The following is a 13,735-nucleotide window of genomic DNA, read 5'->3' on the forward strand; positions in this document are numbered from 1 at the left end:
ACCACATATCTTCCACATCTGGCACAGTGCCAGCTGTTATGCACTGTCTCAGAGGATATTAGACATCATCGCTGTACATGGGCATATTCGGGCCTTGGAACCCAAGTATGGCCAGATTTATTTTTGCCATGTGCCTACCCCAAATTGAATACCATACAAATATATGAATTGATGAAATTGTGTGTATGTATTAAATGATTTACACAAGCAGCAGTAAAAGCAGACATGACATCAGCCAATTAAATTTGTGCTTTCTTGTCAGATCCTCTGTTGCAGGAAAAAGACAAATGTCCAATTTGAAGTGCACGAAGACTGGACCCGACCTGCTTATAAAAGAGAAGGTACGAGGCCACGCCGGATCTCGACGTGAGAAGGCCGCCTGAAACCGGGTCAGGCATCCTCTGGACTTGCTCATAATCAGAACAAACCTGAATGGACCCTTTGCCAAAAAGGCTTCCACTGCCTCCAAACAGCATCTTGAAATCTACTTTTCCATCCCCTCCCTCTCTCTCCTGCTTTTTGTCCTCTGACCCCTCATCATGGCTGTCAGGCGCACCAATGCTATCTCCTTCCAGACTCTCTTGACTAACCTCTTCGCCACTGCACATACCTGAGTCAAGACTCTGGAGCCTGAAGCGCTCGACCGGCGGTTTCTCATAGTCTGAAATGACCTGCACTGGCTCACTGTTGTTGTTGCCTTTGGAAAGCAACTGCTGGATCTCCAGTTCTTTCTTTCTTTCTTCCTCCCTAACCTCTTCTGCAGTTTTACCATCACCCTGACTACCAACAGACCCATTAGGTGTATCAGCGGCACAGGGCTCCACATTCCCTGTGGTGGACGAGGAGACCGGAGGAGGAGCACACAGGTGGGAGTAACTGGGATTGGAGAAGCTGGAACTGGTCGACTCATAGCCGTTCTCGCTTTTCATCTTCTCCAGCAGTGCCGCCTCTTTCTTGCACCGTGTCACAGCATCCACACTGGAGGTTACCTCTACAGAGATGATATCCTCCGGTTTCAAGGAGAGAAAGAGTTCGCTGGTCGAGTGAGGGCTCAACTTATTCTGGAGGAGTAAAGATAAGAGGTGGGGGAGCGAGAGCAGGAATTGGAAAGATTAAAAATAAAGAATAATGATGATTCGTTTTTCTGTCTGGTTTCACATCTTACGTTGGCTGTAAATCTTGCTGTTTCATGTCATGATGTTCTCTAGTGTGCCACAGTTAAAACTGCACCAACTGATATGTTCATATTAACAGCAGATCAGATGATAATGTGTAATGTCAGAGCATGTGATGATAGTGACGAACCTGCAGAGAACTGTACAGTTCCCCTCAGCTTTATGGAGCATTTTAGCGCCTTTCAGCTCATTGTTTTGGTTTTCTGATTTGCAAATTTAGAGACAAATTTTGGTTCACTCTCATTGCTATTATTGCAGCAGTCAGGTGTTTTCAGGATAGAAAACTCTGGTAAGCCTTAAAGAGCTGTTACCGACTGAACGGAGAAGAAAATTGAACATCTAGCTCAAGAGTCAGATGCTTTTCAAAGAAGTTGGTTGACACCAAAACAGAGCAAAACTGTGATTATTTGACATACAGTATATGTGACCTAGATGTGTAGGTCTGTGTTAATGCTACTGATGCACTTTGTCTCCTAAATGCTGCTTGTGCCTACAACTTACAGCAGCTTTAATATGTTGTAATTGGCAACACATTAAAACAAGTGATGAAAAATCAGAAAAATATTTCATAGGTTCACCTGGAAATTCATATTCTTCAGGGAGGATTTTCTTGGGTCTGGTATGGGCGAACCTTTGATCTTCTTGTAAACCCTAAAAGACAAAATAACATAAACTTTAATCAGAGCTGTCGGATAAAACCTATTTTTCTTGAACACAAAAGACCAGAATAGAAATATCTCTTGTCTTCTCACCAGGTGCCTTTGTCATTCCTCAAGAGTATGACAGCCAGAAAGAAGGCAAACCCTGCGCCTGCGATGATCATGCCCCATATCTTCGCGGCAACACCTGACAAACACAGGACGGAGCACGTCACCCAGATTAGCTAAGAGGTAAACATTCTGTATTTATACCACTGTAAATGACAAATGTGGGTTTTATTCATTCAAAATGCAAATAAGCTTATTTTCCATGTGATATAAGATAAACATCTGTTCCTGTTTGAACATGTATTGTTCATCCAACTGGTTTCCTTCTCAGGAATTTAAAGCAGAGCCATGAATAAATCTCCAGATGTAAAAGCATGTGGTATTGGTAAAATGTTGCTTTTCACTGATCACATTTGTTAAACTAAACCAATTAATTTTGTTCATATTTAACAACATTTACCTGATAGTGGTGGTGGTTTTGGTCTACCTTCAAGTGACTCCCATGATGCAGTGGGGCTCCAGTCACTCCAGGTTGATCTGACCCGGTTTTCAGCGGCCTTCACTCGAACGCGTGCCTCGTACCTCTCTCCTTTTATAAGCAGGTCGGGGTCCAGCTCTGTCTTGCACTTCAAATTGGACACTTTGTCTTTTTCCTGCACAGAGGGATCCTGACAAAGAAGACACAAATTTAATTGGCTGATTGTCATGTCTGTTCTTTTACTGCTGCTTGTGTAAATCATTTAACATACATACACACTAATTTCATCAATTCATATATTTCATGTATTCAATTTGGGGTAGGCACATGGCAAAAATAAATCTGGCCCATACTTGGGTTCCAAGGCCCGAATATGGCCCATGTACAGCATGATTGTCTAATATCTCTGAGACCAGAGCATAACAGCTGGACTGTGCCCAGATGTGGAAGTATGTGGGCCAGACTTGGGCCTAAGACCAGCATATTGTAATTCAAGTGGTCTGAGAGCAAACTAGATGTCTGCACTTCCTCTCGATTTTTTTTTTTCAGGCTTTAGAAAATCTAGCACGTGATGGACCAATCACAGATCTTTTCAGAGAGAGAGAGCATTCATTGGCTGCTCCATAAATGTTTGTGCACATCCCCTCAGATGGAAATGTGCGTCATTATTGGGGAAGCGTTTCATTGATGGAGAGAAATGGCTGTACTTCTTCCGTACAGGTAACAGGCTGCTATCATCATTCTCCTCATAAATAATTATGTTGTAGTAGTTGGTTGTGTTGATAGATTAAAAGCAGGTGATGAGTGGCGATGTTGAATGTTGCTAATAGTTTAGCCTTCTGCTAACCATAGCCAGAGGCTCACAGCTATGGCTGTGTTACTTCTTTTCTTTTCTTTTCTTTTCTTTTCTTTTCTTTTCTTTTCTTTTCTTTTCTTTTCTTTTCTTTTCCTTTCTTTTCTTTTCTTTTCTTTTCTTTTCTAGATTTCTGTGTAGCCCAGTTTGAACACACACACAAAATGTATACACACACTCCATGACTGATCCTCTGTTTTCCACTGCAGCTGGGAGGCGTAAAGGTCGAGTCTCGAATGGGGTGCAACTTGGGGAAACCAGGAAATGGTGGTAAAGTTGATATCTGGTTTTCCTGGACGATTCAGCTTTACTGCAGGATCACACAAATATAGTTTGTTTAAGTTCCCAATGAATATCTCACAAGTTATGTCACAAAAGGTCAATATATCATTCAGTATACTCACTGTGGCAAACTGGCTTGTAGGAAATTGTCAAAATTTTCTCCGCATCCTTACAGCTCAGATCAATGGACAATACATGGAACTCCTGAAACTGAGAAAATATGAAGAAAACAATATTGCTCTTAGAAAACATTCATAAAACAATACAAAATAAAATAAGATATATAGCCAATGATAATGCTTGATTTAAGACTAGAGATAGAGAGAGTTACATAGACTTCTCAGACTCACAATGCTATCTTTGTGGAAGTACAGGGAGCACTTCTTTAGCGCTGGTCTGGAGATGTCAACAGGCTCTAGGTTACAGAAAGAGTAATATTCACGTTTCCTGAAAAAAAAAAAAAAGTCATGTTCAATTTCATTTTACTGCTTTTGTGCACATACAGTATATTTGCATCTGCTGTAAGTACATGACTAGTTTTTCTTTTACTGACTGCTGTCCTTACTTGATCGAAGTCTTCCTTTTAGCGTGTAGTGTGCACACAGCATCTGTGTGGTCGTATGCACTGTTCCACACACAAGTGATGTTACGATTGTAGTCATTGTAGCAGGTGAGATCTGTGAGAAATAATAAGACAGAGGTGAAATGTCAAGTTTTGTGTCATTTTTCAGAAGATGTTGAAATCAATTATGCAACACAAAATAACGATATAAATCAAGTTATCAAAAAAAAAAATCACAAACTTTTATCTGGGTGGCTCGGACAGTCTGCAACGTCCATTCTGACAGTGCAGACATGAAGCAGAGCTAGAAGTAGAAACAGGAGAGGGCTTTTCTTGTTTCTCTCCATTTATCGTGTCATCAGTTGTTTTTCTTTTCTGGGAGAAATCAAATCTTCAGGATGGTTGGTTTCCAAAGCCGGTTGACTGCTTCAAGGTGTAACTCATTGCTTTCCCCCTCTTCTCATCCTGGGCAGATGGAAAGATGCAGCTGTCGACAAAATGTAGAGGAATGACACACAGTATTGCTCTGCTTCTTTATTTAGTATCAATGGCCTGTTGTTTGTCAGTTTTTATCTGCACAGCCCAAAAATACCCCTGACCACAAATATGCCGAGAAACAGTAGTGACACCAACAGGTGATGGCAAAAGCAGAAATAGAAATGTTTCACATCCTGTGTGCTCTGGTTCCACATACACAGACTGAAAAACACCTGTTAGGATGTGACAGATTAATAATGAAATGTTATGCAGAGGAAATTCTCTGTTAACTCAGGCGTCAGACCCATGTTGGAGTCAACACACATTTAACTTTTATCTGATTTTATTTATTTCATTGACCTATAGATTGAAAACAGCATCTACCTAGGTGGGATCCGGAGCCCTGCTTCACAGCACTTTGATCCACTGTGCTTAGATTTATAAAGTGTGTTTTGCTGCCCTCCATACTTAGGTTTGTCAAACCTGCTTCACCCAGCACCTAATTGTTACAATGTGAGAAGTTGAACCACTGGATGTCATCAAAACAGGATTAGATTCTCAGCGGGTGTGTAGTTATTCTTTGATCACTGGAAGTCTATTCTTGACTTTTGGCAGCAGTAGACATACTAAAGTAATCACTTTATATCATCTTAACTAACTGCATGGCTTTAAGTGGGGCAAAATTCCACTCTGCGTTCCATACTAACCACCTACCCTGACATACCTACTACGCTTTACTTAATGTGCATGTATCCTGTCACCTCCACGCTTCTGCTATTACAGGATCTGACTGGAAACAAGGGCAGTTAATCAAATTACTTTTTTTTTTTTTTTTTTTCAAAATTGAATTTTTGTCTCCCTAATATCTGTCCTGTTGCTGTCAGCTGCTGAAATCAAGAAGAGAGAAGATCTAAGATGATAAAAAAAAAAGTTGATTTGCTCAAAGCAATAAGCTTAAACAGCAAGTAATTTAATCTAGACTTTTTACCCTGGGTTTTGCCTCTCAGGCTACATAGAGGTTTCCCTGCCGAGTAAAGGCTGTTGGCGCTGTACACAGCCTAAAGGAAAGACTACTTTCATCTCCTCCAATCCACAAAGAAAACTAAACAAAACTAAAAACTAAACATATGGTACGGTGAGTCCCAGCAGTTGACAACTGAAGAATGCCACAGTTAATGAACAACATTGTATATTTATTAGATGTGGGTGTAGAGCTCTGCTAATGACTAATTGATGAAACTGAACAACCTACTGTGAAACAAACAGAAAAAGAACAGGAAAATACCCCCATGTTTAAACAGAGCAGCCCACCTGTTTAGGTATCACATCTTATCTTACCACTTAGTGACATGAAACTGTGTGATATGTCGCCGCTTGCATGTTTTGATATTGACACACTTAATCTAAGAAATAAACATGAAATATGAAGTCAACAAAGACCTCGCTTTAGTATCTTACCTGTTGGTGAAGCTGTTCAGGATCTGCTTCAAAGCACTGGTTTCATTCCACTTGATGCCCTGTAAGAGAACATCTTATGAATAAAGTTTTTCCTTAGAGGAAATGGCAAACAGCCACCCCCATAAAACAAAGAAATATAGACGATAATAGTTGTACTCTGAAGGGTTATTGAGAAAGTGAATCATCATTCAAGATCAGTCTTTCATAACTTTGCATCCGCCCCCACACTTAAACTCGATGGTGTAAAATTAAGTTTTTGTGGTTAAGCATTTTAACCCTTCAGAGCAATTCCTCTTTTATTTGCCTTTGACTAATAAATTGCTGCATATCTTAATGGCTTTACTTGTTGTGCAGCTGTTTCTATAACTAGAAACAATGGGGAAAAATAATAAATCCACAATGCAGTCTCGACACAGGTAGACACTTGCTACTTTGGTGTGAATACAGTCTGATGTGTGTCTCTCATCTTTTTCCCAGTAGCTATCTATCTATGTACACCACAATGACATTTAAACACTGTCAAAAACAGGATGAAAAATAACTGTGTGTGTGTGTGTGTGTGTGTGTGTGTTTGTGTGTGTGTGTGTGTGTGTGTGTGTGTGTGTGTGTGTGTGTGTGTCTGTGTGCTTCATGTAGGATTCGTGGTAAGTGGTTATTGCAGCCCACTGCAAACTAAACCACAAACACCCACAGCCCCAAATACAAAAACTGTCACTTTGCACAATAACACTACACTATAACACTACAATATCTTATCTTAATATATTTATCTTTTTAAAGATCTTTAGCATTTAATAGAATATATTTCTATTAAAGCAAAGATTTCTTTTTTTTACATTGTGCATACAACATTTATGTTAACAAAATTTTTTTCTTTTTCCATTTCCGTGCACAGGCGAACGTGGAAGTTTTTACTGCCTCCCCCGGTCACCTGTTTATGCAATTTAATAAAGGTCAGAGTGTTTTTTCTGAGAACCAAAATGTTCCATTATTGTGACAGGTGCACTTCCTGTTCTCAAAACGACATTAATCAGATTGCAAGTCATGACCTCCTTATAATAATTAGCTTGTGTACCTTCCCAGTTGTAAACTTTATAGGAAGCAAGCAAATGTGTCAGTAGCCAGGAAGACATATTTAACAAGTCCACTTTTATCTTTGCTATGGATAAGCGTTAAAAAAGTTCTCTCTTGTTAAAAAGGTGAGAAAAGGGAAGATGAATTGATTAGATCCTCTTAAAGTCACAGTATGTATTAGATTCAGGCCTCTCTCTATTGTAAATGCTGCTTATAAGGGTCAAAATACTTAAGTCCAGTATCAATAACAGTAGTTCTTTGTAGTTTCTGTAACAGAAAGTACAACTGTAACATCAAGTCCATCCTATTGTACAGTTCTTGGTGTCTCAGATGTTCCTCAGTGGGTGCTTGAGAAAGCAATGTGGCATCTTGTGGCAGAACAAGATCAAAACCCCGAAATTTTAAAGAAAAAATGGCAGTTCACACCCCAAAGGTTGCATTTAGATGGAATCCTCAGACAATCTAGCCAAGATATACATAACATGTCAAAGATAATGAAAAATGGAGTAATGTTATTGTGGTGACAAGGAGTACTAACTGCCTCGATAACAGATTACATATGATTGGATTATATTAAAAGTTATACAGGCATCACTGCCACCAGATGTTGACCAGCATCTCAAAACCAAAACAAGTGCTTCGTCTGCCACACCTCCGGCCTCAGTTCTAGTATAAGCGGTCATAAAACACAGCAAAAAGACCAACTGAATAAAGTTACCCGGCATACATGAGAGCCAACAATAAACAATTTAGCCACAACCAGTCCACGGTTGCGTTGCCGTGATATGCTCCTCAGCAATGCTAGCCGGTTCAAAAGCCAGTTCCGAGTCAAGCTAGAGCTCCTTAGCAGCTTGTAGGAATCTCCATCTTGGGAAATCCAGACCAGTATTGGCTCCACAGTCAGACTGGGAAAGAAATTCATCCTTACTTATCCGCTGGGACTGGCCTCATGAATGACACTGACGGAGCTGGCAAAGACAGGTAGAAACTTTATGGATTTTTTGACTGGCCACCAGCCGACTGGGCCTTTTCAGCCAAAAAAAAGTGGTTTCTTCAGTGGAGAAAAATTTGGAAGGTCGCTTTTACCTCAACGCTGCGTACTGCACTGTGCCATGTTATGTGTGGGTGCTGCCTGTGTGTCTATAAATGTGGGGAGGATCAACAGTTTAACAGGGGGGACTAACACGTACACACTGCTGCACCAGCGACCAAAACAAAGAACAGAGACACCCACATTACAACATAAACAGGGGGTGTGCCTTCGTTCTCTGTTCGAGACGCAATTACTCCACTAAATCTTTGCATAGAAAATAGTTGTTTGCTGTTATATTATTGTTTAAATTCTCATTTACAGAACTTTTAATATTATTACAAGATCTTTGATGTGAGTGTATCCATCATGTTATGGTTGAGCAACAGTTTCATATACCTTGTGAACTGGTTCACAGCAGTGGTTAAAACTTAGTGGAAGCTTCTTTGAGGTTTCCTGTTGCACAATTTCTAATGATACATACCTATGAATCAGACATTAGCATTTGCCACAGCAATGCATAGTCTAAAATACATTTCTGTATAACTTGAAAACTGAAGGATGACGCTAATTCAAGATGTAGCTTAAACATGTGTATGTCCTGAAATCCACTGAAATCTGTTCCAACTTGTAAATTACAATTAAACCTCAAGTGTCCACAGTCACATCCAAAGTCACTTTGTTGACCAACAAAAAAAAATCTTATCTCAAAGGAGGAATGCACCACTTGTGTCAAAAAGTCAATATACTAGCCGAAGAGAAACCATGTGAAAACCATGCCCTGGAGGAGCTTTGTATAGACAAACAAATCAAACCGGGCACATGGAGTTTGATGTGTACAGAAAGAGTCTTGATAAAAGACACAATCAAGTACCATAATGGGAAGTGTAGGATCCTGGATCCAAACCAAGAATTAAAAATCTCAGCTCCTACTTTGTCAGTTTTGACCATTCCTTTATGAATCTGCTTCTTGCAAGTTCAATGGACCTTAATGGTGGTGCAATTCTAAATTGCTCAATTTCGCCTTTAACGTCATTTCAAAGTGGTAGCCTCCTGTTTTGGGGCAGTTTCTGTGCTCTGAATCTGATGGCTAAATGCTAATGCTGCAAGCTTTCCATTCTAATCAGATATCTGCCGAGACGTGTTGACTATAACTTACTAACTTGTCAGTAGGCTTTTGCTCAGTCTCATAATATAATGCTGACTACAGTCAGAATTGTTCTGCTTTGGTGAGAATATGTAGCTGTTGTGTAGTCAAATCAAGTCTGATTTCATGAGATTAATGACACCATTCAAAGTCATGCTGTGGAGTCCACCACCTACCTTCCCTGCATTTCTTAAATGACCATTAGAAATTTGACTCAGTTCGGTTGACCACATCATGTAACTATCAACTTCATAGTGGGAAAATCCTCACTGCTAGTTCTTGACAGATCTAAAGAATTAAGACGTCTAGTCTCAGTTTGTCAGATACTATCTGCTCGATGGTTCTTTCTATTTGTAAACTCTTATCACTAAGGTGCATTTTGGTTCAGTTTATATTTATCTGTTTTCTTCTGACATTTGGACTTCCCCTAACCTAGTCCAACGGCGAAATGAAAAAGCTAACACTGTTCTCGGCCTCTCTCTTTCCTCTCTTTCTGTCTTTCTTCTTTCTTTTTCATAGAGATAGAAGCAAACAACCACACAAACGAACACGCACACAATAAGCACACACACAAACCACTTCCTAACCCCCTTCTCTTCCCAGAAAGCTACTGTTGTTTCTAATAAGAAGGGAAAAAAACATTTATTATCCAGCATGTATGGTCCTCTTATCTCATGCTTTCTTACGCACATTTTTCTTGGTGATCCTGGTGCAAAGATTTCTAAAGTCACAGCCTCTAACAGCTGCCATATTGCGAGGCTAGTGTCAGTCCTTTAGATGCATTTACTAGATGCATGTCATACAAACATTTCAATTCATTCAACTCTTTTCTTTTTGAAAGCTACTCATGTTAGTTGAAATCATAGAATCAGCTGGAGTTCATTGACCTTTCCTATGTTAATCACAGTCCCTAATGACACTTATAAGAATAAAACTAACCCAAAATCATGTTTGAGTTAAATGTAGTCTGCAGGATGCAATGTTCACTGTTAACATTGGGGACAGAACAGCCTCAGCGTGGGAATTTGGGCATGATTGTTAACTGGGTCACCAGATCTAGACCACACAACCCAACCTTTGTCCTTTGTGATAAAGCCGAGATCCTCACTGAATGATACTAATGAACACAGTAGATTGTCTTGTTACATGTTGCTGCGAATGTAATGCATGCCAACACACATCCCTGGCAAATTACCTTGTAAGGTGAATGTTGAATTTACCTTGTCATAGACCGCTACATCAAAGTTTCTACCATATCAACAAATAACAACAGATTTGTAAAATCCTGTCTCAGAGTATTATAAACTACTGTGCAGTGTTTTGGCTTCTGGTAAGTCTCATTAGTCTGCTACTCCTACTGGACTTCCTGGATCATATTTTATATCTCACAAATACCTGAGGCAACATGCTGCTACCAACGCAGCCACCTGCATCGTTTATGTGCAGGGCTGTTTTTGGTGTGAACACCCACTTGTCTGTCACCAATCGAGTTAGCTAAGGTTTCAAGCAGGTATGTGAAAGTCAAAGGGCAAGAAATTTTGTTGCTCATTTGGTTATAACACTATAACTGAATCAGTGTGGGTTGTCCGTGAAGAAATGTACATCTACTGCAACAGCAGCACGTAGCATGTAGGAGTAAGCAACATAGTCTGAAACAACAGCAGGGACATGGCTGATCATCAGAGAAACCGTGTGGGTTTGTCAGATTGTTTAGTCAACATGTACTAGGTAGATTGCCACAAAACTTTGGTGCAGATGTTTATGGATCAGATGTTGTATCCCAATAAATGTGGTGACTGCCTCATTATTTTACTCCAACGCTACCATTAAGTTGACATGTTTGGAGTGAAAACTGTTGGATGGACTATCTTGAAATTTGGTGAAAACATTTACAGTCCCCACAGAATGAAACATACTGACCCACCGACTTGTCCTCTAGTGCCACCAGGTCAAAATTTAATTTTGACCTAGTATGCTGACATTAGCATTCAGCTCAAAGCACAGCCTCACAGAGCTGCTAGTTTTACTGTATAGACTCTTGTTTAATTAGCAAAAAACATTTGATTTGACCTTTTAATGCCTCATGAAGTCTCTTTCTCTCTCCTCACCTCACTCCTCCACTGTGTGACTTCTCTCAGCCTCTTACTTCCTCCATCTTCTCATAACTGCCCACACAAACCACATCTCTCATTTTCAAACAGCTTGTTCCCCACATTTCTCTGTCTCTTTGTTAACATTATCTTTTCCATGGGCCAGTACTTCAAAAACACAAAAGTAGACGGTTTTAAATGGTTACTGTTATTGAAATTTGGCCGACATTAGTAATACAAGGTTATCTTCTGGGTTTAATATTAATTATGAGAGGTCTAAAAAGTTTGTTTTCACAATGATATACTTGTGTTTAGGGTATGTTTACAATAACAGGAATTTAATCAAACATCCAAAATATTTCATCACTGTCTTGTTTCAATGGAAGACTTGAAGATGTGACGTACAGTGACAGCTTCAGAAAAAGCTTTTAAGTTTACTTCATAACTCCGATGTAATCGTTCTACTCAGAAAAAAATTATTGCTGTTTCCTCACCACGATCATTGATGTCATCATTGTTATCAGTTTCATTGTAAGACACGCACACGTGTAATCTGTCTTCAAAAATACATCATGAAGAAACCGAACTCGACATTATCATCCTCTAAATCATCAGTGTCACGCCGTAGCATCATTTCCCGCCACAGACTCATTGATTCATTATTCCGGAAAACAAGTTTGACCTGCATTAGAAAATAGCTCTTGACCAGAATTAATTCATATAAGAACCTAAGAACCTACCTGGCTCCCGTTTCTCTGGTTCTGTCCATTTACGTTAAAAATGATTGATAAGTTGTTTCCATGTCTGTAGTCTGAGATTGTACTGAAAGGTTTTTGTTTCAAGGCTTCTGTCATGATCTAAAGTGACGTATAGGGAAGCTTTCTACATGAAAAAAAAAGGTCTGTGGTTTGTGTGGTTCCCCTAAAGGTAGTATCTGGGTGACATGTTATCCGTGTTTCAAGAAGTATGAATCAACAGGATGAAAAAACCCTTGTTAGTGTCAGTTTGTTACTTTCCGTTCTCTTTTTCCTGCTGTTCCTGTTACTTTACGATTACTTATTCACTTTAGTTACTGGCACTCCGAGTTAATCATTGCCTCTCAAATTGTTAAAATCACATTTGGTGAGAAGTAACAGAAGTGTGTGCTTTCCCAAACTAGTCCTTAAAATGCCCGTAAAAATAACTCTTAAAACACCCTAACACAAACCTCTACCTCTGTTAATAGGGATCTTGGAGTAGAGCCAGTTGAGGTGGTTCGGGCACCTGATCAGGATACTTCCTGGAAGCCTTTCATTGGAGGTCTTCCAGGCATGTCCAAGTGGTAGGAGGCCCCAGAGTAGACCCAGAACACAATGGACTGATTATATATCTCATCTGCCCTGGGAACGCCCCCAGGAGGAACTGGAAACGCTGCTCAGGAGAAGGATGTCAGGACTACTTGACCAGACCTGCCACCAGGACCCAACCCTGCATTAGCAGCAGAAAATGGATTGATCCTTAATTTCATGCATCCATTTCCCTTAGTTTTCAAACTTACAGGATAGCTTAAAGGTTAAGTCTATTTTAAAAGGAATTTAAAAGTGTAATTTAAAGGAAGCTCACCGATAAACACATTATATCTTGTTTGTTTTACAGGGGCCATGTGTCATGAGGAACTACTTCTTGGCCTGGAGTTTTTTTTTTTTAATCATGAGAAGTCCAACTAACCATTTCTCCTCCCATCACAACTATACAATGTGAGAAATGGGAGATCAAATCCACAGTCCACAGTGTTTCATGCTAAAATTACAAGCAGAGTAAATCATAAACTTTGTATATAAAGAAGTTATGTTGGACTTTACAAAGATGATGAACTCATAACAGTCGGACACAAACCAGCAGGAAGCAAAGACACATACACAGGGAAAGACAGGGAGAGAATTATGTACTAAAAAGACCTTTGGAAGACCAACTTGTTTTGTCTAAGGCAGACTATTGAAACATCGTACTGATTTAGGCTGAACTTTAGAATTAATTGTTGCACAGAATGAGTCCTGTGGATTGTGTCCGCCGTCACTTACAGTGGAGTTGTGCTATAGGAAGGAATCACTTTGCAGCTGATGTGGACAGGAGAAATTATTACAATGGCTAATAAGTCTTTCACCATACATATGGGTATGTGAATGTTGTCTCAAGGTAGACTTGAAAGAATCCAAGCCCTTCCTTTCAGAAACAAGTTACGTTAACATACCTTCAATGCAGTGATTAGCCCTCAGGTTGCATTTTCAACAGACTATGTTGTTGTACTGCATAAAGTTAAAAGTTAAAGTGATTGCTAATAGAAAATTGGTCTAACTTCTGGTTTAATCAAAGATCCTACATGTAGTGTCAGATTTTTAAATTTGCCGCCTCCTAGTGGCAGT

General features: G+C 39.7%; 1 protein-coding gene across 1 annotated transcript; it reads right to left on the bottom strand.

Moving 5' to 3' along the window:
• Positions 1-239: 239 nt before the first annotated feature.
• On the bottom strand, positions 240-12,160 carry LOC111216643 (interleukin-2 receptor subunit beta-like). Its single transcript, XM_022738235.1, has 11 exons — positions 12,074-12,160; positions 5,993-6,051; positions 4,299-4,522; positions 4,061-4,172; positions 3,846-3,942; positions 3,618-3,705; positions 3,390-3,523; positions 2,343-2,550; positions 1,928-2,021; positions 1,754-1,826; positions 240-1,061 (listed from the first exon to the last, which is right to left on the bottom strand). The coding sequence occupies exons 3-11, from the start codon at positions 4,402-4,404 to the stop codon at positions 240-242; spliced, it is 1,734 nt and encodes a 577-aa protein (XP_022593956.1). The 5' UTR covers positions 4,405-4,522; positions 5,993-6,051; positions 12,074-12,160.
• Between the last annotated feature and the right edge of the window lie 1,575 nt (positions 12,161-13,735).

This window comes from Seriola dumerili, unplaced genomic scaffold (assembly GCF_002260705.1).
Source record: "Seriola dumerili isolate Sdu_G_001 unplaced genomic scaffold, Sdu_1.0 BDQW01000035.1, whole genome shotgun sequence".
Lineage (NCBI taxonomy): Eukaryota > Metazoa > Chordata > Actinopteri > Carangiformes > Carangidae > Seriola > Seriola dumerili.

Excerpts from the sequence above, each read along its gene's own strand:
- LOC111216643 (XM_022738235.1), bottom strand. The coding sequence starts at position 4,404 with ATGGAGAGAAACAAGAAAAGCCCTCTCCTGTTTCTACTTCTAGCTCTG. Across the intron at positions 3,524-3,617 it reads CTACAAGCCAGTTTGCCACA|TAAAGCTGAATCGTCCAGGA; the intron begins GTGAGTATACTG and ends GTGATCCTGCAG. Across the intron at positions 2,022-2,342 it reads AAAACCACCACCACTATCAG|GTGTTGCCGCGAAGATATGG; the intron begins GTAAATGTTGTT and ends TGTGTTTGTCAG.